Source organism: Patagioenas fasciata, chromosome 3 (assembly GCF_037038585.1).
Source record: "Patagioenas fasciata isolate bPatFas1 chromosome 3, bPatFas1.hap1, whole genome shotgun sequence".
Lineage (NCBI taxonomy): Eukaryota > Metazoa > Chordata > Aves > Columbiformes > Columbidae > Patagioenas > Patagioenas fasciata.
In genome coordinates, this window is record NC_092522.1 from 80,224,347 (window position 1) to 80,252,076 (window position 27,730).

Genomic DNA, 27,730 nt, shown 5'->3' on the forward strand with positions numbered 1-27,730 from the left:
GAACAGAACTTTCATTGGGTAAAGGAGAAGTCCAAACAAAAGCATCATCCCCTAAAAACACATCAATATATAAAATTAGTGAAGCACTGACTTCAGAAAAATGTGACTATGATCTGCACACAACCAATGTGAAACTCCAAGAAGAAAGCAACATTATTTACTGCAAGCTCTAAAGTCTAGGTATAACGAGCTTAAACTATTACAGGAATTTTGAGTCGACATCCAGTAAGCAAGATCTCATAAGCTGGGTATAATCTCACCAAGAAAAGGCAGTAAAAATATTGTTGCAAGGTTCAAGCTAGCTTTGACAAGACTTGGACTAAATAAGATAGAAGCTTCTTTCCTCTGCTTAGACTGTCTGATTCTATAAAATGATACTAGCAGCTACAAACATTGCAGAACAAGTGAATGTATGCAATACTATGTGTACACACTTAAATGACAACGTGTTTTCAAGGCAGTTTTGAACAGTAATATTTTCTTTCAACAGATTAATAAATAACATCTTTGCCTTGAAAAGGCCTTTTCACATGAGTAAATTTTTCAGATTAATGAAACTAATAAGAATAGGGTCCAATCACTGTTCAGGCAGCACTGTTAAATAACATCACTAATTTAAAGGCATTTTTATACTCTGCCTGCTACTGTTACAACTGATCAGCTAGTCAGCTTAACACGAAGCATCCTCTATAGAAATATAAATTATCTAAAATGTGCTTTGAAATGAAATAGATACTTCTTTTCCCCATTACATTAAACAGAAAAATTCTGCTTCTGACTGACAGAAAGAAGATGCAACTCATCATGAAGTTCATGTGTATCCTAGATTGCATAAGAAAGAAAAAAGGTGAGAAACGTTTTCTTTGTTGTAAGAGCAATCCATTGCAGAATACTAGTAACTTCACTCAGCAAGACATATCTCTAAGTAATACTCAAAATGACTGAGGTGCAGAGTTCATGTGCAATGAAACACACTATTTTTCACTGCATTCTACACTGTGATGTGTCTTAGAAAGTATTATCAATAAATTGTAGATTATTAAAGAGTAAACAAGCATGTCTAACATTTTCTTCTTGTCTCCTCTTTTAGGGGACACACTGAAGAGTGACTTTCAAATTTACCACATAGTTTTAAAATTATTTCCTATGACTACTTTTCATTATGGAACAGCACACCTTGTCTAGTATCACTTAAATGTATCATCATATCATGCAGTTCAACACTTCACTATTTCCACAGAACTACCAATAATATTTGTTTCCAAATGTGTTTTTTTATTAACACCAGTGCAATGCTTCAAATGTTTGTTTTCCATTATTTGAGAAGAAAAAAGAATGACATGCATTAACAAGAAATTAGATGAAGAAAAAGGTTTTTTATCATAAAGTAAATTTATGGAACTGCAAAGAGCAGTTTCGCGACTTAAAAAGGTACAAAGAAGGGAAGGGAGGAAAACAGGATGAAGAATGCTCCTTCTTTGATAAGTATTTCATTCATTTGGTTCTAAAAAGAAAAAGCAGCAGCAAAGAGGGGAGCACGTCATATACCAATACAAAGCAGGAAATGTAAGAATTTAGGAAAGTTCACTATTGGATTCTACACTTTACGTAATTCCAAATGCAAACAGTTAATATTGATGTGCAGGGCCTTAGGTGCAGCGTACATATAAGACAGCAAGATCAGAAATCCAGTTCACTGCAAGAAGCAAGGCAACATGCCACAGCAGCAGCACTCATCTCTAAGTTTCAGTCACCTTTTTATTAATCTCATTAAAGGTGTATTATTAATATTTTTAAAAGCCTGATGAAAGCTATCAGGAAATATGGCTGGGCCATCTAATGGAACATAAAGAGGGAGTCATTATTTAATCATGGTACAGTCCCCTGCCCCGTCATTGCAAACGTCATAGAAAATGGACAACCACGTAAAAAGTTAAGATGCCTTTTGACCTTCCTAACATGGCCCTAGCCAAATCCAAAATGGTCTCTTTACCTGATACCACTCCTCTGTTCTCTGATCACAGAGAAGATGGGTATCATTCAGAATAGTGTTGTTGCAACTGGAGACTAACAGAAGGACCAGGGAAGGTCTACACATGCTCCTTCTTCACAAATCACACTACAGACCCTGGGAAAAGCTCCGTTATAATTTTGTATGTATTTTGCACCCGAAACTCCTTTGTGTGAAGGCATTCATGCCAGCTTCCATTTTCAAAATACAGTGTTAATGCTGCTATGCTTAAAAATAAAAAAAGACAGCCACAGGCACCTTCTCTCCCAAACAACCTTACAGAGGTGCTGCTTTCGGTCTGGTTCCTTACTTTTCTTTTTTTTTTTTTTTTTTTTCCCCTAGGAAGGAATATTTAAAAATCAACCAACCAAACGACAGGCACACTTCAGTGTATCACCACAGGGACACTCTCAGGTCTGAATTACTGCAAAATAACACTATAATTATGTCTCAGTTTCACTAACTAATCTCAGATGAGCTTTTAAAAAGCAATTCGAGGTTTACAAGAAAGGCATTTAAAACTGTATTCAAATGCTATCTGAATGAAAACTGACATTTATTTATCCTTTTCCAAAATTAATTTTAATCAGTATCCAAGGAAAGGCATATCTGCTCCTGATCTATCTCGTGACAAATAATAAATCTTGTTAAAATGAAGTGTGGTATTTGAAAATAAAGGCACAGGAGAAGTTTCTAACCATGGAGGAAGATATAAAGAAACAACATTATCCCTTTGCACAAATCTCCAGCCACAGAGACTGAGTACAGCCTAATGACCTTATTTACTCAAATTGTACACTGCCAACAAAACCACTACCTAAGGCAACTTTTTAATTGCAGATATACCTAAATACCTAAGAAAAATAGGTTACTTCTATTCACATGAAACCAGGGTCCCACTGAGCTCAATCAAATGTGGCAGGCTGAGATGGAAGACAAAAACGGGTCTTACTTGGTGTACAAAGACATCAACTGGAGACTCCAAGGGGCTTCCCTCTCGGTTGCTCATGGAGATGAACCCGAATCCCATTCTCACATTGAACCATTTGCAATGGCCGGTTCCGTGCAAAACCTGGGATTCCTCCTCTTCCTCCTGATCCGGCAGCTTCCCAGGCTCGTCTCCACCTTTACTCGCCCCTGCTGAGGAAGAGGGAAAGGCGGGGGGGGGGGGAAGGGAGGGAAGGAAGGGGGGGAATGGGGGGGAGAAAAAGAAGGAAGAGGGGGGCAAGATGCACAGCAAAGAGTTAAATTCTGGTAACATCCTTCTGCCACTGCATACAGGAGTTACTAGAGAAGAAACCGAAAAAAAAAAAAAAAGGCAAAACAAAATAAAAAAGCAGACGGTGAAAAGAGCCTAATTTTTCCTAAATCCTAAAATAAACAACCTTCTCACCAAAATACGTGAAAAAAAAAAATCACCGGAGGTTACAGAGAGGAAACACTGCGTACGGAGGCTCTCCCGCTTTCTTTGCCCAGGCCAGCCCACGTTTCTGTACATACGTGTATTTTTCCATTTAACTCCATCTTTCAGCCACATTACAGCACGGAACGCGATACTTTACTTGAATATTGCTGGTTTAAGACCGATCCCATTTCTCAACAAAAATTCTCAGCCCAATTAGTCTATCCTCGCAAGGCGCAGGACGGGGTGGCGAGGGGGGGAGGCCGGCCGAGGAGGGGTGGAGGAGAGCGAATAATCAAAATTGGGTAGATTGCACAACTGGTTATTGCACATGCAGCGCCGAAACCACTATTTTCCAACGTGTAGCCATCCCTCCTTGGAATAAACTTTTGATTAAAGTTGGGACAGGTGTACGGCCGTTTTCTCATCCCACCACTGCAACTGTGCTTAATCAAACAGGAACAATTCAAACAATAGCCCCCTGAAAGCTTTTCAAGTTGTGAATCGGTGTGGGCGGTACGGAACAGTTTCTGAGCCGGGTAACAATGGGTTTGGAGAAAGCCCCCTTGCGCGAGCTGCTAAAAAAGGGTAATGCATAGTTGGGTTAAAAGGGGGGTGGGGGGAGAGGAGAGGGAGAGAGCGAGCGAGCGAAAATCATAGTAAAACAATAGAAAAAGAAAATTAACCTTCGGCCATGTTGCCCCACGGGCCCTCTGCTCCAAACTCGTGAGATGAAAACTTTCCCTGTGGATCGAAGTGGTCTTCTGCATTAATCTAACATCCTGATTTTCAACGATCGCAAATTTAGCTCGCATGGTCTAATGTGCTTTCCCTCTTTTGATTTTTCCCCTTCTCTCTCGCTCCGTTTCTGGCCCCCTGCGCACACGTGACTTGCTCAATTACATGCTTTCTTGCTACTAATTTCACATCGGATCCTTAAGGGGTTGGCAGGAGGCAGGAGTAGCCAATCGCCATTTCAACTAGGCTGACACACCAAAATAATTTATGAATGAACAAGAAATTTCCAACACGGCTTTTTTTTTTTTTTCGACAGCTAATCTGCACGCGTCTTTACGGGAAATCGAGATGACGTGTTATTGTGGGGTTTCTGCACTCCCGTTCATGCACAAATACGTAGGAACATCCGTGTTTTTCTAAATACAACAAATATATGCAGAGGCAGATATGCCGATGAGATTATTAGGGTATCTGTGCACGCTCGAGGTGGGGTACGCGTACACGTACGAATGCGAAATGCTTACAAATGAGATATACACATGGGTACAGACATGCACTACGTATGTGGGCATCAGCGTGTGTTACCGTCTGCGCAAAATACGGGCATATGTATAACCGGATCGCCGCTTCCACCTGAAGAAAAGCCGCCCGAAGCCCCCGCAGCGCTTCTGCCTCTCGGCACCGTCTTCTCCCGGACCGGCCGGAGCTCCTGTGGCGCTGCCGACGCCAGGGCTGGGTCCGTACCCGGCACAGCCCGCGTCCCGGGGCGAGAGGAGGGGCGGGGGTCGGGGGGTAGATAGCTGCCTCTCCCGACCCCCGTGTGTGTGTATCTATGTGCGTGTGCCGCGGCTGCCGGGCGGTCGCCGCCACTCACGCCTGTGCTGCGCGTTACTAATTTCGCATTCAAATTAAAACCGCGCCGGAAACGCGATATCACCTTAATATGGCTCAGAATGTGCGGAGGTTTAGCGTTTCAAAACATTTCTGGAGGGGGATGGGGCGAGGAATAGTACTTCACAGGTTTCTCCGCCATCTCTTTCCGGGGGAGGGGATGTGATTAATGACTTCCTAAATAAGAGCCCAGTTTTCAAGTCTACTATTGGAGTGAACCTCAATCAGCAGCGATTGTTCCCCAGGAGCGCGGGGGAGAGGGAGAAGAGGAGGACTACTACTGACAGAGAAAGGGGTTTGCTAGAGAGGAGGAAGGAGAGGGGAAAAAAAAAAAAAAACCACACAACGGAGGAAGAAGACAAAGAGGGGAGCAATAACGCTGACTGGGGACTGCTGTTTTAAGTCTTTACTGCCAGCGGGAGGGGGATGTAACTCGGAAAATAAATGCGTTCTGTGTAACGGGCTTGGTACCAGTCTGAGTGCACCCCCTTACAAACGCACTCCCCCTTCGGCTCTCACAGGTACACAGAAAACAACGTGCTCGCAAGCTCCTGCTATTGCTGCACTTACGGTCAAACGTTTGTTTAAAAAAATATTTTCTTGAAACGTAAAAAAATACCCTAATTAGGTGAGATTCCGTCTTATGTTCCATCTGTCCTATCTCCAGTGGAAAGGCACAGCTGAAGGTATGAACTCATCAGCTTTTGCCTTTTCTGTCCTCACCACCACCTACTCAGATATAACCTCACTTTACATCCAGCATTGTATAACCTTTAAACGTTGACTATATCTTGTTAAAACCTGGGCTCAATTACTTTCTTATTAAACCCCCTTCCTCCTCCTCCTCCTCCTCCTCTCCCCCTCACCCCCCGGCATCCTCTCTTATCCTAAGGACACACACAAACAAAAGCCAAAGCCACAAACCGACCCGTGCAAGACCTGAATACAAGGGGTTTACGCATTTGCAAAGCACTTGCTGTTGTTTTGGAAGTGGCGTCGATCAGTCTGCCCAATTAAGGGGGACGCCTTTGCCCCGATGGGCCTGTTTACTCTTTTTTGTTGCCTTTCAGGAAAGCGTAAATTCCCCTGCGAGCGCCTCGTTTCTGTGTGAAATACCAAGGTGCTCGGTTTGATCGTTTGCTAGAAAAGAAGCGAGGGTGGGCGAAAGTGTACAAATACAAGCAGCTTGGCAAGTGGAGCAGAAGCAGCTTTAAATCCTGAAATTCCTTTGCAGTCTTCAACCGTAAATTTCCTATAGGTTATTTCAACAGTGGAGGTCGACTTCCTACACTGACCTGCCTTACGCATTCGTGCAACAGACCACTTATTTTTGCTCGTAACCTCCCTTTCCCCTTTACGATAGCGATTATTTTACAATATTAAATCACCAGTAATTTTATATGCTTGGATCTTATGACCGGGACGATAGCTATATATTATAAATGTACGAGATTTTTAACGCACTTGAAGCCCCAGCTATGAACAAGAAATTAAGGTTACTGGAAGAAAAAATGCTTACGCCATTTACTTGAAGTGCCCAAGACTACATTTATTGTAGCAGAATAGCACATTTATAAAACACGAGTGCTCTCTGCCCCTCCCTTCAAAAAGATCGAAAGTATTCTGTTTAATACCGTTTTAAAGGTCGTTATTTTTCTTCAGATTGACTTATTCTACCGACATTTGGTATGAAAATTCCTTAGAGGCTAGAATATTGGTTAAACGGATGCAAATGAGTTGATGAGTTCATTAAATGGAAAATTGTCTTGTTAGCAAATTTCAGTTGAAAGCAAATTCAGTATAATATGTTCTTCGATTAATAAATTAATGACTACAAAAACAGGTAAATAAATAAATGTAAATATATACGTTGCGAGGTATTTCTTACATTGCAAAATAAATGTCGATTTTGTAAAAAGAGAGGGGGGGGATATCTGCAAAGGGTCTTTACTGAGATTTTTCAGGCCTCCAGTATTAGTGGAATTAAGGTTGGGGTCACTGGACTGGTCACTGGTGTCAGATGTTATCGACTCATTCATTTCCTGCAAGGGACATCAGCCTTTCAAGTTTTGTGGAAGGTAGAGAGCTGTTGCCAGCTGGGAACTCTCCGGGAGGAAGAAAAAAAAAAAAAAAAGAAGAAAAAAAAAAAACAACAACCCACTAACACCCTTCCAAAATTTATTCGCAAAGAATCGGGGGAAAGGCGGGAGCCAAAGGGGATAGGGGATAAAGGGGGAAAAAGCCCTACAGAACAAGCCAGTTCGTGGAAAAATCGGTTTAATGGTAATAATTTAGATATAAAAAAATTATTTCTATCCTTACATTTCGCAATTTATATGCTAATTATGGTAAGGGTAATTATAGGATGCTCGATCATTGTTTTTCTACACGCACAGTAAGAGTTCGCTTGAAACTATGTAACCAAAACCAGTGGTGTTGCATTTCCAATTTGTCACCTTCCTAAAACTTCTGAAGTCCGAATTCTGGTTTCGTCTATTCCCCTCCCCCCCCCCCCCCCCCAAGACCAAAACAAAACAGAGAAAAAAAAAAAGGCCAAACAACTGACAGACCCGCGTGCAATTGAAACAAAACGCGTGCTTTACACTTGAAAGCAGAGCTCGGGGTGCTGCCGCGACTTCCCATTTCAAAGCACAGCCAGCATTTCTCGCCGACAAGCAGGCAGAAAAAGCAGGAACGGCGCCGGAGAACCCCTACCCCCCTTCATCGTCACTTGATGGGGCTGGTCGCTTTGAGCCGCGGCTGCCCCACGCACGACAGCGCCGGCCCACGCGCGCCTCTCCCGCTGATGACCGAATAAGACACCCGTCGTGTTTCCTACACGGGTTTAAGCGAAACCGACTTTTCCTAACGGAGAAGGAGGGGAGGCTTTCCGGTCGCTTCCTCAGGGCAGAGACCCCTGCGCTGGGGGTCTCTGCTGGTGCTGAGCTCTTCCCGCCAAAACCCTCTCACCTACAGTTTGGGCGCCAAAACCGCCTTCCCTTTCCGCCGCCGTGAAGCGCCCCGGTCGAGGGCGGGGGTTGCCACCGGCCCGGCGGACTTTTCTTTCGGCAGTGGCCGTATCGCTCGGGGGAGGGGGGGGGCGGGGTAGGTAAAGAGAGAGGGGCCCTTTCCACTCGCTAGTCGCCCCCCGAGTGAAGAGCCGGGCGTCCACAGGCTGTGAGGGCTCGCACATCCGACGGCCGCGGCGGTGGGTCCGTTCCCGCAACTTGCTTTGCCTTTGGTGGTTTATGTTAAACGTTTCCAGAAAACGCGGTTTCTTTCCACCGCGAAATGTGGCGACATGCCTTCCTGCAAATTTCGGAGAGCAGAGTTGGTCGTCCCCAGCCACCACCCAGCTCTGATTACTCTCTGTATTATGCTTTGGGGATTATTTTTCTTTTTTTTTTTTTTTCTCCACCTTTGGGGAGATTAACTTCAAGTACGGTTTGAGCGAGCCCCGCTGCCACCCAGTTGTGTGCTTTCCCTGGCTGGGGAAGATGAGGGACGGGATTATCCTCGACGTGCATCTGTGGGGTATGAAGTAACCCGGTTTATAACAGTGCCGTCGCACCGCGCCCGTTTGGAACGACGCCTCTTTTCGGGAAATCCCGTTCTCAGGCGCAGTGGGCGCCTCTCTCCCCCACACCCCGCCCACCGACTGCAACTGGAGCACGATTTTGGGAGCCCCTCCAGCAGCTGCCTCAGCGCCCCTCATCCCTTACGCCTGCGGTAGGTGCCATCCGCCCTCACCCCCGCGGGCGCGCACAGTTTCCCGCAGACGGGGCGGCCCTCGCCGGAGGAGTCACGCCGCGGTTTGCAGGCGCCGCTATTTTAATTGACGGCCGGAGCGTGGATTCAAACATGCGTTTTACTGACGTTTTGCGCTGAAGTGAAAAGCGGCGACTGTCGGTGCCGCAGAGCCTCCCGGCGCGGTCCACCCCCCTTTCTGTGGACCTCTGCCGGCAGCGCCAGCGGTTTGCGAGAGGCTTTATAAAATACTAGAAATCTCTTAAACCCGCGCGTGATCCGAGAGCAGGAGGACGCGGGAGGCATCCACTCGGACAGCTCTGCTGCAGGATATGGTCTCAAGTACATTAACAGTCTCTCAGCTGTGGATTTGGAGCCAATAACGACCGCTTCCTCGGCGGATTTAAGGAGACTCTAGCCAGTCGTCGTGGGAGACTGTCCGACGGGGCTAAAACCCCGCAGGGATGACCGGCCCTTGTAGAGGCAGCGGCCCCAAGTAAGCGTGCCGGCGGCCAGCGCCCCGGTTTCACCACTTCACTCCCGCCGTGCAAGCGGGGGACGAACAGCGGGCGGCTCCGCGCCTCAAGTGCTCTCGTTCCAGCCCCTGTCCGCGCCCGATCTCGGTGCCGTGTCCCAGCGGGGCGCACATCCTTCCCGCTGGGCAACCGCCCAAGCGTTCTCGCACGCCGCGCGGCAGCCTGAGCCAGTCCGGCTGTGACACAGGCAGCTCCCTCCGCCCCAGCACACAGGTAAAAACTGACCCCTGCCAGCGCCAGCTCCGGACTGTTTACCGCCGCACCGAGAGCTCCTCGTTGCACATGACACAGGGGTTTCGGGGCGGCGGGACCGGCCTCCCTCCCTTGGGCACGCAGCGCCTCTCCGCGGGGAGCACCGACCCCTGGCCCGCCGCCCTGCGCATGCGCGGCCGGGCCCGTCGGGGACCGCACCCCACAGCCGGCCGGGAAAGCCGGAACGGGCGATCAGCGCTGCCGGTTTGGGCTGCGCTTGGGAGAAGCGGCGTCGCGGTCGGAGGGGGCTGCGTGGCGGTAACGCCCGGTCGGCGCTGAAACTCGACAGCGGCATGAAAGTAACTCGAAAAGTTAAAATTGTAATCGGGGACTGAGATGTGTACAGCCATCGGTACGCACGGTGTGGTGGCATTCCAAAAGCATGGACATGTGGGCTCATACAGTTTACAACAGGTATCTGACTGTAAATAAACTTTCCTTATGTAATTGTTTATTTTTCTTACAGAAGCAAAACACTCAAACAACATGAAGCAAGAATTCCAAAGCTTGTGCACAAAATTAGTGATTCCCCCCTCAATAATTAAATTCATCTGAGTCAGAGGGACAGAGGTGCTGCAGGACCTCAGTTTCACAGATACTAAGTCAGCCATGTAAGACGCTATAGAGAAGACTGACCTGAGCCTGAGGAGACCTTCTTGAATGACCTCATCGTCTTCTGAGGAACCTAAAATCAGAGAGCTGGAGTCAGTACTGCGCACATTTTACCAGAGTACCATATTTAATTACCTCTTCTCCAGTTTAACGGCTCATTAGAAGGCCATAAAATGTCAGGGCATTGACTCTGTGAAGTGACCTGTAAACTTACTGTTTGAGACTTACCTAGCTCATCAGAACCACAATAAGGTAACCAAGGCATAAGATAAAAATCAGCCGCTGCCTTTTTTTTTTTTTTTTTTTTTTTAAGTGTCCGTAAAAGCGTTGCCCCTTTCATTGGTCTCTTAGGAAAGCTATGCAGTTGATGACAAGAGGGAAAAGACACAGATTTGCAGGATATTGGAAGGTGTTTGTTTCCTTTATCAATATTTAATTGCTATAGGTAACCTAAGAGCTAGTAAGTTGTCTTTACTACACTTAAATTGTACAAATGAAGCAATCAGTCAGACCTTGTATATGATTTTAAAAAAAGAAAATGATCCTTCAGGATTCTTTCATGGTGAAAATCTTAACGCGATGCAATAGAAAAATGCTTTCAATTTTGTCAGTTATAACACTGCAGATCGTAATATGTAACAGTATTAAATTCTAGGTCTCAACCTAAACAGAACCAATTAGTCATAAAAATACAGATGTATGACTTGATTGAAACTACATGATAGATGTACTTTTGATCTAGTTGAGCAAGGCTTGGCTAATTTTGTATAACGTCAATTAAAATCTCATTCAGGAAACAAGTACTGTACATGGTAGGAAGCATGAAGGAAAAGACCTTGGTTGTGGAGTAATCTTGTTACTTTGGCTGTCCAGTTTGTTTAGTAAATGAAAGATGGATAGGAACATGCACAAACTCACCTGCTATAAGCATGTCCTCTTGTCAGCCTCTACTGTCTTTTTAATAATCTATTTTAACTAAGACCCATGGAAAACGAAGATGGAATTGCATTATCCTCCTGTTTAGGTATAAGCCAAATTCTCTTATCTTTTAGAGAAATACGAGATTTGTCTTTTTCCAATTTAAGGGCACATCCTGATAGTTATCCTGCTCTCTTACTAAAAAAGATGGGGGGGGGGGGAAACAGGAAAAAAATACCAAAGACAACGGGAAATTTCTCTAACTTCTTTTCCCCTACAGTCAGCTATCCCTTGTCCTTTCCAACACCAGGAACTGAAAAGCGGATGGTATAATCTTTCTTTTCAATGCAACGACACTGGCAAGCTGATTCAGTTCCTCTTCTTTTGTAGTAATTAATTTTTTCACTGGAACTATGTGGACTTTTGCCTTATATTAAACCTAACTCTACTTTTACACCTTCAGGCATTGAAGCCTAATCTCTTGTGTCTGCTTCTTTGTTCTGCCAACCTGTGGCTATGGGGCTTTTGTGTCTTTCAGATTTACTTGCATTATTTATGCAACATAATGAAATATGCAAGCATAGAGTAAAGGATCCGTTCTCGGCTTTGACACGCAGTCTGCTTCAGTTTATGAAGGGATTAAAAGCAAGTATTTGGGGACTCAAATATTTGGGGTGTTGGGACTCAAAGGGGAAAATTACAGTTCTTAAAAGCTGTAGCAGAAAACAGCACAAGCTCAAGTTATTCTTGCTTCCAGTATCACTGTTTCATAACACATTTGTGAACATCAGATATTTTAGAGTGTCACATAAGCATATCAGGTCTTTAAGTAGAAAAATGGAAATGTAATTTTTTATAATATTATTATAAATGGCTTCCCAATATGATACACAAAACTTGGCACAGGGCACATTAGTGTAGACAAGCCTGGGCATTCCAATTCTATGAACTCATTAAACTAGACAGTTTAAAAGACAAACTAATTGGCATGTGTTTTACTGCATCCTACTAAAAGCCATAAGAAATCAGTCCATGACTTAAATGGAAGCAGTCTTGGGCTATGAAATGGCTCGTGGTAAAACCCCCTGTGCCTCCTTATGCTGTACAAAACCAGAAAAAAAAAAAGGCATTTTAATTCTGAAACAATTGAGAAATTTGCATTAACTTTATAAGTGCAAAAAACCAAATAAAGCTGTTTAGGAACTACATACTAGACAGCAAGATATTTTTAGAAAAGAAGTTACTTGCTTTGAGAGCAATCCTTGACTATGCATCCACATCGCGTGCAAGGATATTTTAACTGCATAAAAAATAATGCAACAGAACACCATAAGGAATTATTGCAGGGTAGGAAATACAGTATCAATAGCATCAGTTAAAGACACACTGACAGACATTCAGCAAAGGTAATCCACCTTTCAGTACAGGTAGCACATTGTATAATTCAGCTTACTTAACAGCTTATATAGTTTATTTTTGACAACCTACTAGTCAGTGAAAAATAATAGTAAGTCTATACCTATCTAAAATTGAAACAAAATATCTTTGATAAGCATTGTTTTGAATTCATTAGCTTGAGCAGGTTTGCTGCCAGAAGATTCAGAAACATAATTTCAATGGATAAAGGTAAACCAGAAGTACATAGTTACCTCTTATAAATAAGTTGCATGCTCCCCTCCAAAAATAAGTTGGAAAAAAAATTCAGATGTCAAACCTGTTTCTTTCAGAGCCACTTGTAGCCAGGGAACTCATTTTTTTTCCCACAGAGTAAAGCCAGCAGTATTTTTTTGAAAGAATGCTAGGTACTCTATGATCAGAGTGCAAAAAGAACTACAGAAGAAAACCCAACAATACTTTATTTTACAACAAGCAAGTATGATAGTGATGCAAAGGAAGGCAGGAAAACACTCCAATTTTAAAGGAGCCTTTTTAGTTAACTAACTCATCAGGGGTGAAGACTTAAATGGATGAATGCTGCCAAATATATACAAAATTTTAAAACTCCCTATACAGAACCCAAGCATAGCAAGAGCATGAAACATCACCTTTTAAAACATATACACACACACATTGGTCAGATGTATTAACCTATGAAACACATTTTGTAATTAACACTTTGCTGTCTATCTTCTGAACCAGTCGGTAGAAATAAACTAACACTTTATTTTTTACAGTTCTTGATTGCTAGCTAGAAGCACTATGCATACAGCATTTTGATTTCAAACATCACAAATGACGGTTGTCTTATACTCAGAACTACCTTGATTTAAGAGTATGTACATGAGTTCCTTAATGGACTTAATCCTGAGATCTTTTCATTGTTTTAACTCTCTTTTCCTTTTATTCAGTAAAATATAGTTAGCCTCAAATGCATAAATAAGAAAAAATAATTTTTCCTGAAAATGTACGTTCAGGTATCAATGTCTTTATGTAATTATAGGTGGGGGGAAATAATAATTTGAAAGCTCTTACTATTTTATTCCTAGCCTAGCCATAATTTTCTTCCACGCTTTTCTTCTTAAAATATTTTTTCTAGCAGGATAAAAGCACATGTAAGATGCCAAAACATTTTTTAAAATGTGTATTCAAGAAAGTTAATTGAACAACTAGTGAATTAATAGTTAGTGTTTCTTTACTAACTTCACTTGATTTTCTCACTGATTTCAGGGAGGGCACTGACAGTTTCAAGTAAATAAAGCAGCTTGGCAATAGTCCAGATATGCTTCTCTCAGATACAAAAAGAGGCTAGGCAGACCTTAGTTCTTAAAAGATGATGAACACATTTTTCAAGATCAAACATCCAGATACGCACCTTCTAACTACTTGTAAGAATGTAATTTGACTACAATGGGAACAGAGAAAAGTAAAATGTGCTTCTACCATTGTTAAGAATCTGGTTCTTTTGGGTGATACAAAAGGAGTAATAAAAACCACTTTATCAGAATTTGAGCAAATGAAACCCTGTCACCTATTTAAATAGCATCGAAGTTTCTCTTAAAAATGATTTTTTAATGTTAAAACTTTAATAATATGTACAAAAGGAACATGGTGAGCAACACTATTTTTGTTTTAAATACCAAAGTTAGGTATATACAATTCTCAAATTCAGTTTTTTCATTTTAGCAGAATCTGCAATTTCATACAGTCTGCAGGTGAATATACATATATTAAGCAACTATGATAATTATTTAATAAAAAGCAATGTAAAATAAGTATGTTTCAAACAATATTTTGTAAGATCAAAGATGAACTTTTAAAAATACACAATTAAAAATAACACATCACCTACCACTACTGTTTTTCTACTTCCTTCATATGTAAAGAATTTTGTTCCCAGTTTACTGGGCATATTGAAACTGCCAAATATTAATTTGCTATACAGCAAATGAAACTATGAGAAAACTGCCTTGTGATCCTATAACATCTGTTTTCAGACAAAATAAACCTTTGTATTTCTAAATTAATTAGTAGCAGTACTTTGTAATTAAAAAAAAAACTTTAAAAGCCACAGTTCTCAAAGCACAAATAGATCAACATATTTTTCAGAGATTGATCACTGATTTATTTTGTAGTTATTTCTATTAAAAACTACATATATTGCAAGACTTCATTTCCCCACTTGAAAACTGTTTGCAAACAAAACAATGCCAAATGAAGCCCTGATAAAATACATGTTAAAGGTGAAATTAAGAAAGAGCCATTATGGCAACAAGGTGAATTCGATATCTAAGTTTTTAGTTTAAAGAAAAACAAGGGTCTTTTTCTGTTCTCCCTGAGCACGCTGAATTGAATGAGTATTGTTTACATTCAATGTAGAGATGTTACATTTTTAATCCAGAACTGTACATGCTTTTTCCTCAGTGTAAAACCATTACTAAACCAAGATTAAATCTATTCTATAAACAAACGGAATAAACCACAACTTTGTTTAGTTTATAAAAATACCCTAACTAATTAACACTTCAGCATCATCTACTCTAAAGTGATAGCATTACAACAAGTTTTATTTTAACAAATGTATTCTACAGATTTTTATTTGTTTTTATGGCAACTTTAGTATGGTTTGTTCAGACCTCTTTTCTGAGATGTTTTACATTAATCTAATATTTGTTTTCATGGAATTTATACATCTTTCACATACCCTTTCCTTCACACAGAATTTTTCTTTTATTTGTACATATCATTTACCTAAAAATCACAGGGGTTTTTTGCTTTGTTTTGGTTTTTTAGTCACTGAATTATTACTTGAGAGTGTTAATAAACATGGAAATCTTTTTATCACTGGTATTTCATAACATATTTACCAATTACTGCTACGGATATTGTGGATTAAAATCAATTAAATCAAAGGTTATAAAAGTAAAACAAGAGATGAGTGTCTGTATTTTAAACACCAATATTCACTTTATTCACTTTCCTAGAAGTATGGCTAGTACCGGATGTATGACATTTTTCTCATTTTAACTGGAGTGGACAGCAATCCTGTATGTCATACCTTCTGACTGAGTCACTGTTTAAAACAACTCAACAAATAAAGTAATGCAATGGTCATTTTTTTAAAATAAACTTTAGTGTAGACGGGTCATAAATTCAAACCAGGGGAAAAGTACACAGGAACATCAAGGATATACAACAAAAAATCTACAAACTCTAAAATCAAAGATTAAAATCTTTAAAATCAGTGCACACATCAGTATTTGAAGTAGGTACAGGAGACACAGTGTCTGAAAGAAAAGCAAAAACCTACTATGTAATACAAAAATACTAGTGAGGGTAAAAATTTTAACAGTATTTGTAGGCATTATCCTTAGGTGTTACAATACTGTACATGGTCTAAATATATATCAAATCTTACCTATAGCATATTTATTAAATACCTTTAGAATGTTTATGAAAACATGGTTTAGTGTAAATGTGATGTTATTAACATAAACATTGATACAATCCCTTCAAATTGTTCAGAACCCTGAATCTTAACTAATGAAAGAATACTACACTGCATACAATAAAATGATAATCACATACTAGTTAAACAGTAGTTTTTTAGATATATGTAATTACTGCACAGTGACACAGAAAATGCTGCAGACTGGAAGCAGGATTTTTGGGAAGGAAAGTGCTTTGCTAGAAATAATAAGTATGTGCATGAACACCAAAATGCATGGACCTGCAATTTAACTTCATTGAAATCACAGTATGTATCATCAAGATAGATATCTTTTTCCTGAGATCACTGAAAAAAAAAAAAACAAAACAACAGACTACACTCTGTTCTCTCAGTTCTCAAGTACAAATACTAAATACAGATTATTGATTATTAAATGTTAAATTAAGAAATGTATTTAAATGTTTAGACAGACCTATTTTTATATGAGTAACAGTGGCAGAAATAATTCCATACTACAGCCACATTCAAGAGGGAATTGTGCATAACTACCTCTATTTCTCTGTTAAAATTGACTAGTTAAGTATTACAGTCCTCGCTTTTCTGTATAATTAAGCTTTTGTTCAACCATGAAAAAACTAGAAACTGATTGCTTGAAAATGAGCTGCATGACCTTTGTCCCGGTTTGTCACCTCTGACCTTTAATTTGAAGACCCTGCATATCAATTCATTCTATTTTTAGAAGCAGAACATTAAGTCCGTATATTTTAAAAATTATTATCCTTCCACACGAAACACAACACGTTGTTTTTGTCTTTTTTAGCCCTTACACCCGAGTAGCACATTTGCTTTTTATTATGCAATTGCATTTGAAGCACCCCCTGTGCAATTACAGAAAATGAACACTTGTCTCTGTGGTGAAAAAAAGCTTCTCTTTTTTTTTTTTTTTTAATGTACTAGAGATGCTGCAGTGTATTAAAGTTAATTTAGAAAAAAAATCTTCTGGATTGCACACTTTTCTTTACAAATGGAATCGTCTTTTCTGAAAGAGAGGAAAAAAAGAAAGCTCATGTCTGTGTTCGTATTTCTGTTAATGGATACCTGTTTTTTCTTGACCTTTCCCCATACTATCCGTGGTTATTTAACTCTCAGTGATGACATGCTGTTTTGATATCAGCTTTCAGAATATCCTTTCATAAACTAAATCTGTGGTTAAAAACAGCAAACAGCAAGTCCCTGTCTAGTTGCTGGTTTCAGTTGCACTTCCATTTTATATAGGCAACATTATGCTTCGCAAGGTGTCTACAAAAAGTCTTGCTGGAAGGGCTGGGTGCCTTTGCTAAGAAAGAACTACGGTATTTCTGTCATTGACATTACTACCAGTACTCAACACCAATGTGATGCAGTGTATTACATAAAGGCTTTTGGGCAAAGTATTTCCCTGCCGTGACCCCTTTGTGAACGATGTAAAAACACGCGGGACGGACAAACCACAAACGCCCTCCGCCGTGCCCGTGACACCTGACTCGCCGCGGGGCCGCGGGCAGGGCCGGGCCGGGCCGGGCGCGGCGGTCGCCGGCCGGCACCAACATGGCTGGCGGGGTTCAGCACCGCGGCCAGCGGCCGGAGGAGGCCGCAGCAGCTCCCAGCCGGCCCTCGGCGCGTTCGGGGACCGGGGCCGCCTTGCGCCGCACGACGACCCACCGGTCCGCCCGGGCTCCGCGCTCAGGGGAAAAATGGTGCCTTCGGAAACCACCTCCCGCCCCAGCGCCCTGCTCGGGGCGTCATTTGGAGCCTTGCCCGTTCGCTCGGGATTGCGCTGCATGTCAGGGGGTTCAGCTGCGACTCAAACAAAACACTGCCACGGAGATACAAAAAAAGAAAAAGCGGAGGAACAGATACTTCAACCGCCTGGGCTCTACAATTCATTTCCGTGCGGAGATGCGATCTAAACACTGCTTGTGACCTACTGCTGCATCATAGCAATGGCTTAGACAACAACCATTCAGGCCTCGGAGAGGAAGGGATTGGAGGTTCATTCTTCATTTATCACTATTTTTCCTTTTCTGAAATTTTTAATAAATGCCAACTAATACATTTTCAGATGGGGGGGGGGGGGGGGGAGGAGGAGGAGAAGTTTTGATAAAACTGAGATGGCAGCATATGCCCTTTACAGAATGTATTTTAAAACCAGTAGAAGACAGCTATTTTTGTCATACACACAGGCAGAGTTTTTACTACAGCTGCATTTTGTAGCTATTACACAAGGCAAACATCAGCAATAATCACTACTTTTGCCATTACATACATGATTTGTTTCACTTCAACAAAGGAAACTTGACTTCCCGGTGTATTAATAATTAAGGTTATAATTTAATTCCATATTGATTCTTACTACTCCATACCAAGGGGGGGAAGAGTGTTGGGAGAAGGAGGGGAAAGAACTATCATCATTCTTTGAAGAATTAGGGCTTAGCTGCCTATTTTGTAAGTAGTTTTCCAAAGCAGCTTTTAAGCATTGTCTCCTCTGAAGTTTTAAGGCTTTTTTGTGTCTTAAAAAATGACTTGTGATTTTGTAAAGCAAAGCACACAGCTATTAATCTAAAAGTAAACATGCACTATTGTGTTTTAGTACAATATTATATCCAGATACCTCTAAAACTATAAACGACTATATTTAAATGAACTACAACCAAATTTAACTATAATTATTTTCTTAGTATCTGATGACTTGTTCATGACAGGATATTTCTCTGTACTTGCAATTATTAAGTGTTTCCACGCAAGATGCAAAATTCCAAATTAGGCTATTAGATGGGGAAAAAACCCCAGCCCTGTGTATGGCCTATTTAAAAACAACAGGCAAGATCAGTTACATAGGGAAAAAGTATAAATTCTGCAAATAAACTGATATACTACTATTTCATCCCACCACTGCAAGAATGTCATACATAATTTACTGACAACCACTAATAAGCTAACAAGTGGTAAGAAACAAGTAAATGAATAAAATCTCTTTAGCTAATGTTTATCAGATTATAATGGATAATTCCCTTATGTTAAAGCAAAAAAAAAACCAGTAAAATTAACCTAGACTTTTCAGATGTATTTAGATGCGCCAGTTTAATATTTTTTAAGAGTTTGGACAAAATATTTACACGCGCTCCTCTTGAGATGTTTGGTTATTTATTAAAATATTTACTAGCTGTTTATCTGATCCACCGAATGATTCCTTGCAGGCTAATCGCTGCAGCCGAGCGAAGCCGCCGGCGTTCAGGCTCACACACGCCCACCGAGACAGCCCCGGCAGCGGCGGGTGAGCCCGTAGCGGGGCCAGATGCCATTGTCCCTCCGGGCACACCAGCAGCCGGCCGGCCCGCCCAGCCTACCCCCATCGGCCAAACCGACTCCGCCGCCTCTGCCCCCGGGCGTGAAACCAGACAAGCAGAAACGAGGCTTTCTAGAGGCAATTCAGCACTTTTATTTGTTCTCCCTCACACTGCGTCCCGTCGGCACCGGCAACTCCGCCTCCCGCCCGTACCCCCGCCGGTGGGGACGCACCCCCGCACCTCCACATCGCCCCGGCCCTCTCCCCGCAGCCCCGCCGAGGGCGGACAGCGGCCGTCTGCGACCCCGCTCTCCCTTCAGCGCGGCAAGGAACCATTCAAAATGGCGGCCCCGCCACCACTCACGTTTAAACCCCCCGCACCGCGCACACGGCGCTGCGCGTGACACCCGGCAGCGGCGCCCGCCCCGGCCCCTCGCCCCCGTCCGCACCGGCGGCAGTTACCGCACGCCGGTCAAACCCGGCGCCCTTCGGGGCGCGCCGCCACACACCCATTCTCCGCTCCCCGGCCACCTCACGGCGGACACGCCGCCCGGCGGGTCCCATGCCTCTGTCCGTCCACTTTCCTCCCCGGCCTTCCCTTCCGCCGGGCCGCGGGCGCTCCGCGCCGGTCTCCGCCCGCCCCCCTGCCCCAGCGGTTCGCCCGCCGGCCATCGCCATCCGCCGGCGGGGCGCGGGTCGCCCCCTGGCGTCGGGCTGCCGCAGCGTCCCCGCGGCCGCTGCCCGGCCGTTACCTCGGCCTCAGCCACCGTCGCCGCCACTCTGGCGGCTCTCGGCGGGGCGCTGCACCCCGCACCCCGCTCGGCGGCAGAGGTAGGCTCCGTCCCTTCAACCTTCCTCTACTACGACTGCTGTCGTCGTTCGTGTTTGACGTGCGGAGCGGTGCCGCCATCCCCGGCTCCCCGTCCGCTCCAGGGTGCCGCGGCTCAGGTGCTGACAGCCCAACCGGTAGCAGCTCCGGCTTCGCTCGAGGGCAGCGGCTGCCGGCGGGGGAGGGTGCGCAGAGCGGCGGCGAAGGAAAAAAAGGTGCGAACCCGGAAGTACACCCGCCACGCCGCCGCCCGCAGGGAAACACCCGCGCCCAAACACAACAATGCGGGGCCACTTCGCCTCCACCGAGCGTAACTTTTCCTCGAGCATCGAAAAAAACCCGCCTGTCGCTCCCTCCTCGCAGCCGCCCAGGGTCGGCGGACCCGAGCACGCCCCGGCAGGTGCGGCACCGGCTGGAGGTCGAGACCCAGCGGCGGCCCCGCCGCGAAGTAGAGGTGAAGTGAGCTCGCTTACCTCCCGCGCGCCATGGTGGCCGGGCTAAGCGGGGCTGCGGCTGCCGCGGTGGGGAGGCGGGCGCAGGGGCTGGGGGCACGCACCCCCAGGGGGGTACTTTGCCTTCCCGAGCCGCTGGGAGGATGGAACGCAGGAGGAAGCGAGCCGCAGCCGGCAGGAGGGAACCGGTGGTCACGCTGGGAAGGCGGCGGCAGCCAGCGAGGAGGGGCAGCGGTGGCGGGCAGACGCGGCCCCAGCGCCGGCTCACGCCGCAGCCGCCGCGCACCTGCCCGCCGCCCTCCCCGCGGGCGGGCGGGCGCCCGGCGGCTGCGCGCGGGGGCGCTCGAGGGCAGCGCGAGCCGGCGGGCGGGGCGGGGCGGTGCCGCCCGCGCCCCCGGGAGCCGCCCGCCCGCCGGTGCCGCCTGCGCGCCCTCCGCCCCCATCCCCCGGGCGCCGGGATAAGCTGTCCGGCCTTTGTCCTTCCACAGGCTTCTTCCTGTGCCCTCCGACCTCCGTCCGCCGTGCCGGGACCGCGTGGGCCCGGGGCACCTCACAGCACTTCGGCCTCCCGCTAGCAGAGGTCATGGGGCTGCTCCTCTGGGAGCCGGCTTGCAGGGCTCACCACGTCCCACCAAGCACCTCCTTCCCCGGCGTTCGAACACACCTCCGTGTCTCCTGGCCGCGTGTCCCGGAGGCGATTTGACTCCCCTGACTGCATCTGGGTCCGCCGGCCCGGGGACCGCACCCCCAGCCTGCAGCATGTTCAGCCCGCTTGCGCTGCTGCCGCACCCCAGGTCTGCCGCTGGCAGATGGGGCTTCACTCTTTGTATGGAGGCTCTTGCACAACTGAATACCACCTTGGCCACTTGCAGCCATGGCTTGCTCTTGCCGGGTGTCATGATGTGCTGTACACAATCCCGAAGCAGGCAGGTTTGTAGCTCTACAACTGGCTTGTCCAGAGCTTGTGGGTTTCCAGCTGTCTTGCACCATGACGGGATTCCTTTCCCAGCATGTGAGAATTTATCAGTCCTGCAGTTGCATTTTCCTAGCTCGTTCTGATTTATTCAGAGACCTCCCCAATGGTAGTTTACATACCATCATGTACATCACCCAAGTGTATATATTATATAATACTCTAGAAATAGCAGGGTTAACAAAGTTTGGTTACCTATGGATTAATGTTCCACATTCTTTTTCTACCCATCCCTTCTATGTAGGCTCCAATAGTGGCCACTTCCCATGTGCACTAGCAAAATGGAGATGGTTCCCAGTGGTGTGACAGGCTCACCAGGTGCTCATGCTGAAGGTTAGCCAACTGGTAACTGGTGAAATCACACCATCTTTACTCTGGTGAGGACACTGATTAGCAGTCTTTTTTATCTTATCACTGATTTTCATGATACTTAGTATTTTGGGGTCCTTTCTGTTGAATTTGGCTGAAACTTAAAAAGGGTTCAAAAGTTATTCGGGAGCAAGGAGATGGATAGTGAATGCAGTTGCATTTTCCTAAGACACCAAGATAAAAATCTGGCACATAGAGCTCTTTGAAGAGCTCACTTCCCACTCTGTAGTGAGCCTAGTCCACATAGGTTTCTGACGTTAGGCATTTGTATGACTGCCTTGATCACAACTTCCCATTCTTGGGATTTCCTTTGTGGATTTACTTTTTGAGGCTCCGGTAAGACTTTCAATAACATATCAGCACATTTTGAGTGTAATTAAGGGCCAGTCAGTGCTAAAATACTTACACTGCATAGCTTTTAAACTTCTTTCTTCGCACACACACAAAAACCAAACAATCAAACAAAAAACTTTACACGGAGTTTTGATATGTGATCTCAACCTGTGATTAAAGAAGCTGTGGAGCCTCTTGAATCTTCAAATGCTGTGCCCTGCTTGGCTGAGAGAGGTTTTATGTTGGACAGAGAAATATTTTCAAGGGTTAGGAGAGAGTCTTGTTCAAGAAATCATCTTAGCCCTAGAAAGTTATTTAATTCATGTTTCCCAGTGAGATTTAAGTAGCCACATTTTGCTAATATCTCTAATATTTGACTATATTACCTAAAATTGAGTGTGCACTCTGTGTGTATATAGATACATAAATAAATCTAGCCCAATATATAGCTTTATTACCCTAACACAGCTGTAGCTATATTTTGCTAATAGTTTGAGAATGCATGATCTCTTTTCTGAAAGACAAACAAATGAAACCAAAGCACAATCAGAACTTGTTTTCTCACTTATTTAAAAAACTTATTTCGAATAGATGAGGAAGAGTTCCCTCCTGGTCCGTGGTACTTGTGCTGAGATATTTTTTCAGAGAAAGAAACCTACCTGCCTGCTTTGGTTTTGTACCTTCAGCATGTGACATAATCTAACTCTATAGCATTCTTTTATAAAACAAGTTATAAATGGAACATAAGCAGAATCGAACTCTTTCAATAAATAACTGAACTGCAAACAGTTTGAAAAGCTGTGAAAACACTGCACGTTCTTTTCTATTACTTTCAATTTCTCAGCTTTTTTTTTTTTTCTCACTGGGCTTGTTCATAGGGTTTCCTCTGTGAACGTAGTGGAAAATTTGTTTCTTCCTATGCTGATTAAACAGTTCTAGGCATTTTCATGAGGTACAAGATTTTTTCCTAAGGTGATGTGTTAAAGTGGTCTGCCATTCCTGGTGAAAAAGAAAAGGCACTGAATATATTTTCCAAAAACAAACAAAAAAAATGACTTGAAAAAGCACTTTTAATTTTTCATGCTGTACGTTCCACCCAAGGCAAACAAAAACATGTAACCTATTTGTGTTGTGCTGCAAGAAAAATAAATTCTGGAACAGTTCATGAAAATGTCATAAAATTATTATGTATAGTATTTTTCTAGTGAGGTCTACTAAAGCTTTTTCATTTCAGTTAAAAAAAAAAGAAAAAAGCATTCAGTAAATTGTGCTGTTTCCCATTCTGTAATGGTGTCTCCAACTGTGGAAAATATTAATTGAACATTTCAAAAGAAGGAGCTGAAACACTGATGTCAGGGCAGGAATTTCTGAGGTTCCAGGTAGCACCTTCTCCAGCAGATTCCTGGATTTCAGAAACTGGTCCAAAGCCAGAGGTAGTTGCTCCTATTCCACCGCCATTGCTACTCAGACCAGAGAGAACATTTGCTCGTTTTATCCCACAGAGAGTTTTCCTCTCCCACAGCTTTTTACTGGCTCAGGTTTCCCGTCCTTCCACGTTTATCCTCTTGGCATTCTGTTTCCTTTCCTGACGATATCATCTCCCAATTGCCAGCCCCTTCATTAGTCTTGCTTTATGCCAGCTTAACTGGGCTCTGATTAGGCACTTCTGGAGATTGCATATAGGTTTATCGGCAATATTTCTATGAACTTTTATTTGTTTGTTATAGGTGGGTGTGTTTGTGTCAGCTATTACTAAAATTGTCTAAATATTTCCCATTATGACAGTTTTCCAGTTGCTTGTATCTTTGGCAAGATAGCTCTTTTGTATTAAATTTTTCATACCTCCTGTTATAGACTGTTTAAATTTTTTTGCAGTCATTTCCAGGAAGAATATTAAAAAAATGCATTTAGTACATGCTGATATACTGTTTTCTGTAAGATGATCTAGCAGTCCCAATGTTTAGAGCAGGCGCTTCAAATCTGGTGTAATGGCAGGAAAATACCTTCTGTTGTTCATGTGGGTGCCCTGTCCACATCTGGCTGAGCAATAACCTGTTGCCAAACAGCAGTTTGCACACACCAAGAGACTTTCTTAACAACTAAAATCTACCAAGTCTCGAGTCCAATGACAACCCAAGTCACTTCCAGCACTGAACACCAAGCAGCCTGTGTGAACCGCGGATTTTACAGCGGATGGGTGCAGTTCACACACATACTCCCCCTCCTTGTCCAGGCTACAGAATCTCAGGGAAAACTTTCCATGGATGTTTTTAACCTCCTTTTCCCAAACGTGTTCTTGTTTGGGAACCAAGAACAAGGAATTTCTTGTCCTTTTAGTGACCTTACTGTTAACACCCTGGAAGCATGAAGGAAGAAGCTGTCTGAGTCAAATGGGAAAAAAAGAAAAAAGACAAATGCCAGGCCAGGATGAGGGGAAAAAAAAAGATTAAGAGGAAGAGTCTCCTGAGATCGGGACTGTTTAAGGGGCAACAAGCTAAGTATAGAAACTGCGGAGCAGAGGCAGAGACTCACTGCCCAAGAGCATTTTACTTCATATCAGTGTGTTTATTTGCCAGCATAGCGTAATCCACACTATGTGAAGTACAAGTTGATGAAGACCAGGGTTATTGCTGGCTGGAAGACCTGTCATGTTATCTGTGGGAAGTAGCAGCATCTCTCCTATTAGTTGTGAGGGGCAGGGACTGGTAGTATGCGTGGGGGAGACTGACTGCAAAACCATGAGGGAAGAAGCATGGGAAGTTAGTGGATGAATAGAATACACTAAAAGAAAGAAGAGAAAAAGGATCTGGGAATGCAGTGGAGAAAGAAAATAGATGTTTGTCTGCAAAAAGGGCTGGTGTGCGAGGGTCCTGTGTGCATCCCCCATTCTGGGACTCTGGCTATCTGGGCTCAGGGCTGGCTTAGAGACAGTGTATCTGGTAGCCTTGAAGGAAAGAGCTAGAAGAAACCTTAGTGAAGGCCTGCTGCTCCTTCGCCCAGGAGCTGGTTTTAACCTGAGGCTCTCACCCTTGTTCCTTTCTTAAGCTCCATTGCAGCTGTGCCGCAGCCATGCCCATGCCCGTTGATCTGGACTCTGAGTGGTGTCAGGCTTGACCTTGGATCTGCCTCATCCCCTGGACTCTTGGCTAGCCCTGGCTGCCACCAACAGACCTGCTCTGCGCTCTTGTCAGTGACGCCCCTGCCCCACTGGCCTTGCTGTCACCCATGGCTCCCAGCTGCCCGTCCCCAGTGGAGCAGCCTCCTCTTCCTGCCTCTGGCACTGAGGACTTGGTGTGCACCTTTCCCTGCAGCTTCACGTTCCACCAGTGTTCTCAGGAGTAGTAACATAGTTAGACTGCTCCTTCAGCTTTCGAAGGTGCATGCCAGGTACATATCCTAATGGTCTAAAGCCTAGTGATAAATGATATGACTACTGATACTCTGTTTAAGCCCCTTTTAATTAATTTTTTTAAAAACACATCAAGTGTACTGTAAAACTCAATTAAAGGAAAATTACTGCAGTTGCAAAGCTAAGTGTTAACTGCATGCTGGCAGGAAAACTGATAAAAATGTGCTATAGAAGGACCCTGGTGAGGCTCTTGTTTTCTGTTTCCTGTTTTCTTTCCCCCAGAACCACTCATGCCTCATGAAGGCCCAAACTGTGCTCTGTTTCTTAGCTGGCTATGGCTTTATGCATATACAGAACTTTCTTTTTTCTCCTTTTAGCCATTAGTCTCCTCCTTTGCCCTTTGGGATTGTTCTAATTTTTAATGGCCCAACGAAAGCATTAGTAACAGAGAAGTTTCCTATTTGTCTTCTGTTTTCCCCATATTTCATTTGCTTTTGCCAGTGGGGCCAAAGAAAGGAAGTGGCTTTAAGTTAGTTTGGAAAAGCTGTGCAAAAATATCCTGTTCTGCTTTATTTTGTGGCCTTTTGAAAATTATGCATCATTTTATTAAGCTTTAAATTTGAATATAAGATTCTCAAGAATCCAGACCAGATATCTAAGCACGTGAACATCCAATATGGTTACCAGAGAAAAGTATTTTATCACAAGTGCCCTTTTAGACATTTATTTAGTTGCAGCCAGGTCGATTACATTTCAGTCAAGCCTTTATTACAGGCACACTGAGAGCACTCTTTCAAGCTCAGCTGTAGACTTCTGCACACCTTTTCTAAACCAGTATTTACCACCTTCACATGATTACATTTAATTCCAAACTAGTAGGTATTTTGCCTTATTTGAGTGTGTGGTCATTTCTGGCCTTGTTTAGTGGCTCAGATATGCTAATATGAATGACAGCTGAGGTTATGTTAATTGTTTAAGCTGATGCAGAAACCCAGTTGTGCACATCCAGAAACTTGCCATGCCATCACCTGGTGATGGGTTGGTCAAGAGGGACCAAACCACAGAGGAAGCTGTGAATCCCCTCAGTCAATGGAGATCCTGCCACATGTGCAACTCCAGAAAAAGTGGTGTTGGCTCAGGCTTTCCTATTACTGTGAATGAGTGTGTCACATGTGAATCACACAGGTACTCATTTTACATCAAGGAAAAAGACAAATATTTTGCTTTCGACAAAACAGAGTGAGTTGGACTACTGCTTGTGATCTGTCTGTTTGTCCCACCATATTTTATTTCACCGCTGAAAAATCCTGTGCCTGGGTCCTCACTGCTGGTTTGCCCCTACATGGATGTGAAGACTCTCTGGCCACATCCAAATTAGCCAACTGAGCAGGGCCAGGGCAAACACCAGAGCACTGGCTGTGCACAGCCCATGAAGAGGTTTTGCGCTAACCAGGCCTCGCTGAAACAATCGGTGCCAGGCTGTGGTTGGGGAACTAGCATGGGCCAAAGCCAAGCCCTGATATGCAGATTGCTTTTGGCTTGATTGCAGAGATAACTGGTTTAAAACCTGTATGGCTGAGAGATGTGCCCAGCTGGTTGGCCACAGGTTCAGAAAATGAGCCCTGTAATGTTTTGTTTACCAGTATAGACATGGCCTTTGGGTCTTGACCCCATGATGAGCTTGGTGGGAGGAAGGGAAAAGGGGGGGGTCTCTACTATGAGGACCACTTTTGTAAGAGCCAGCTCCAAAAAGTGACTAATAATTAAATGGCTGCTGGTCTGAATTGCTTCTGTCTTTTATATTACACTGTTACTGAAGAAAAAAAGATAGTAGAGAGCAAATAAGAGCTCAGGTCTCTTTGTGTCCAGCTGACTAACCAGAGTGGTAGTTTGTGGCCAAGTTTTTAAATGTTTGTTCTACCCCTGATCCTGGGATACAGACTCCTGTTCAGTCCAGTTCAAACAGAAGAGTCTGAGCATGTTCCTCCATGGAATAATTATCAGAGTGGTGGTTGTGGCACCTTGTAAAAAGGAAAAATAATATGTAGCTTTTTATCTAATGGTCATCAAAAGCAACAGCAAGGAGCGGTTCAAGATGAGGGATT

At 43.9% G+C, this 27,730-nt stretch overlaps 1 protein-coding gene across 5 annotated transcripts in view; it reads right to left on the reverse strand.

The window, feature by feature from the left end:
• LIN28B (lin-28 homolog B) overlaps positions 1-20,707 on the reverse strand; it is a 98,843-nt gene extending 78,136 nt beyond the window's left edge. The window contains exons 1-3 of one of the 5 annotated variants that reach the window (XM_071806690.1): positions 20,623-20,707; positions 10,214-10,262; positions 2,964-3,148 (exon numbers count right to left, since the gene is read on the reverse strand). In XM_071806690.1, coding sequence (XP_071662791.1) covers positions 2,964-3,148; positions 10,214-10,247 — 219 coding nt within the window. In that variant the 5' untranslated portion in view covers positions 10,248-10,262; positions 20,623-20,707. Of the gene's footprint in view, positions 1-2,963; positions 3,152-4,099; positions 4,287-10,213; positions 10,490-20,622 lie in introns of those variants that run through there. The other 4 variants (XM_071806689.1, XM_065834942.2, XM_071806692.1 and 1 more) reach the window with 4 other exon arrangements.
• Positions 20,708-27,730: the final 7,023 nt, after the last annotated feature.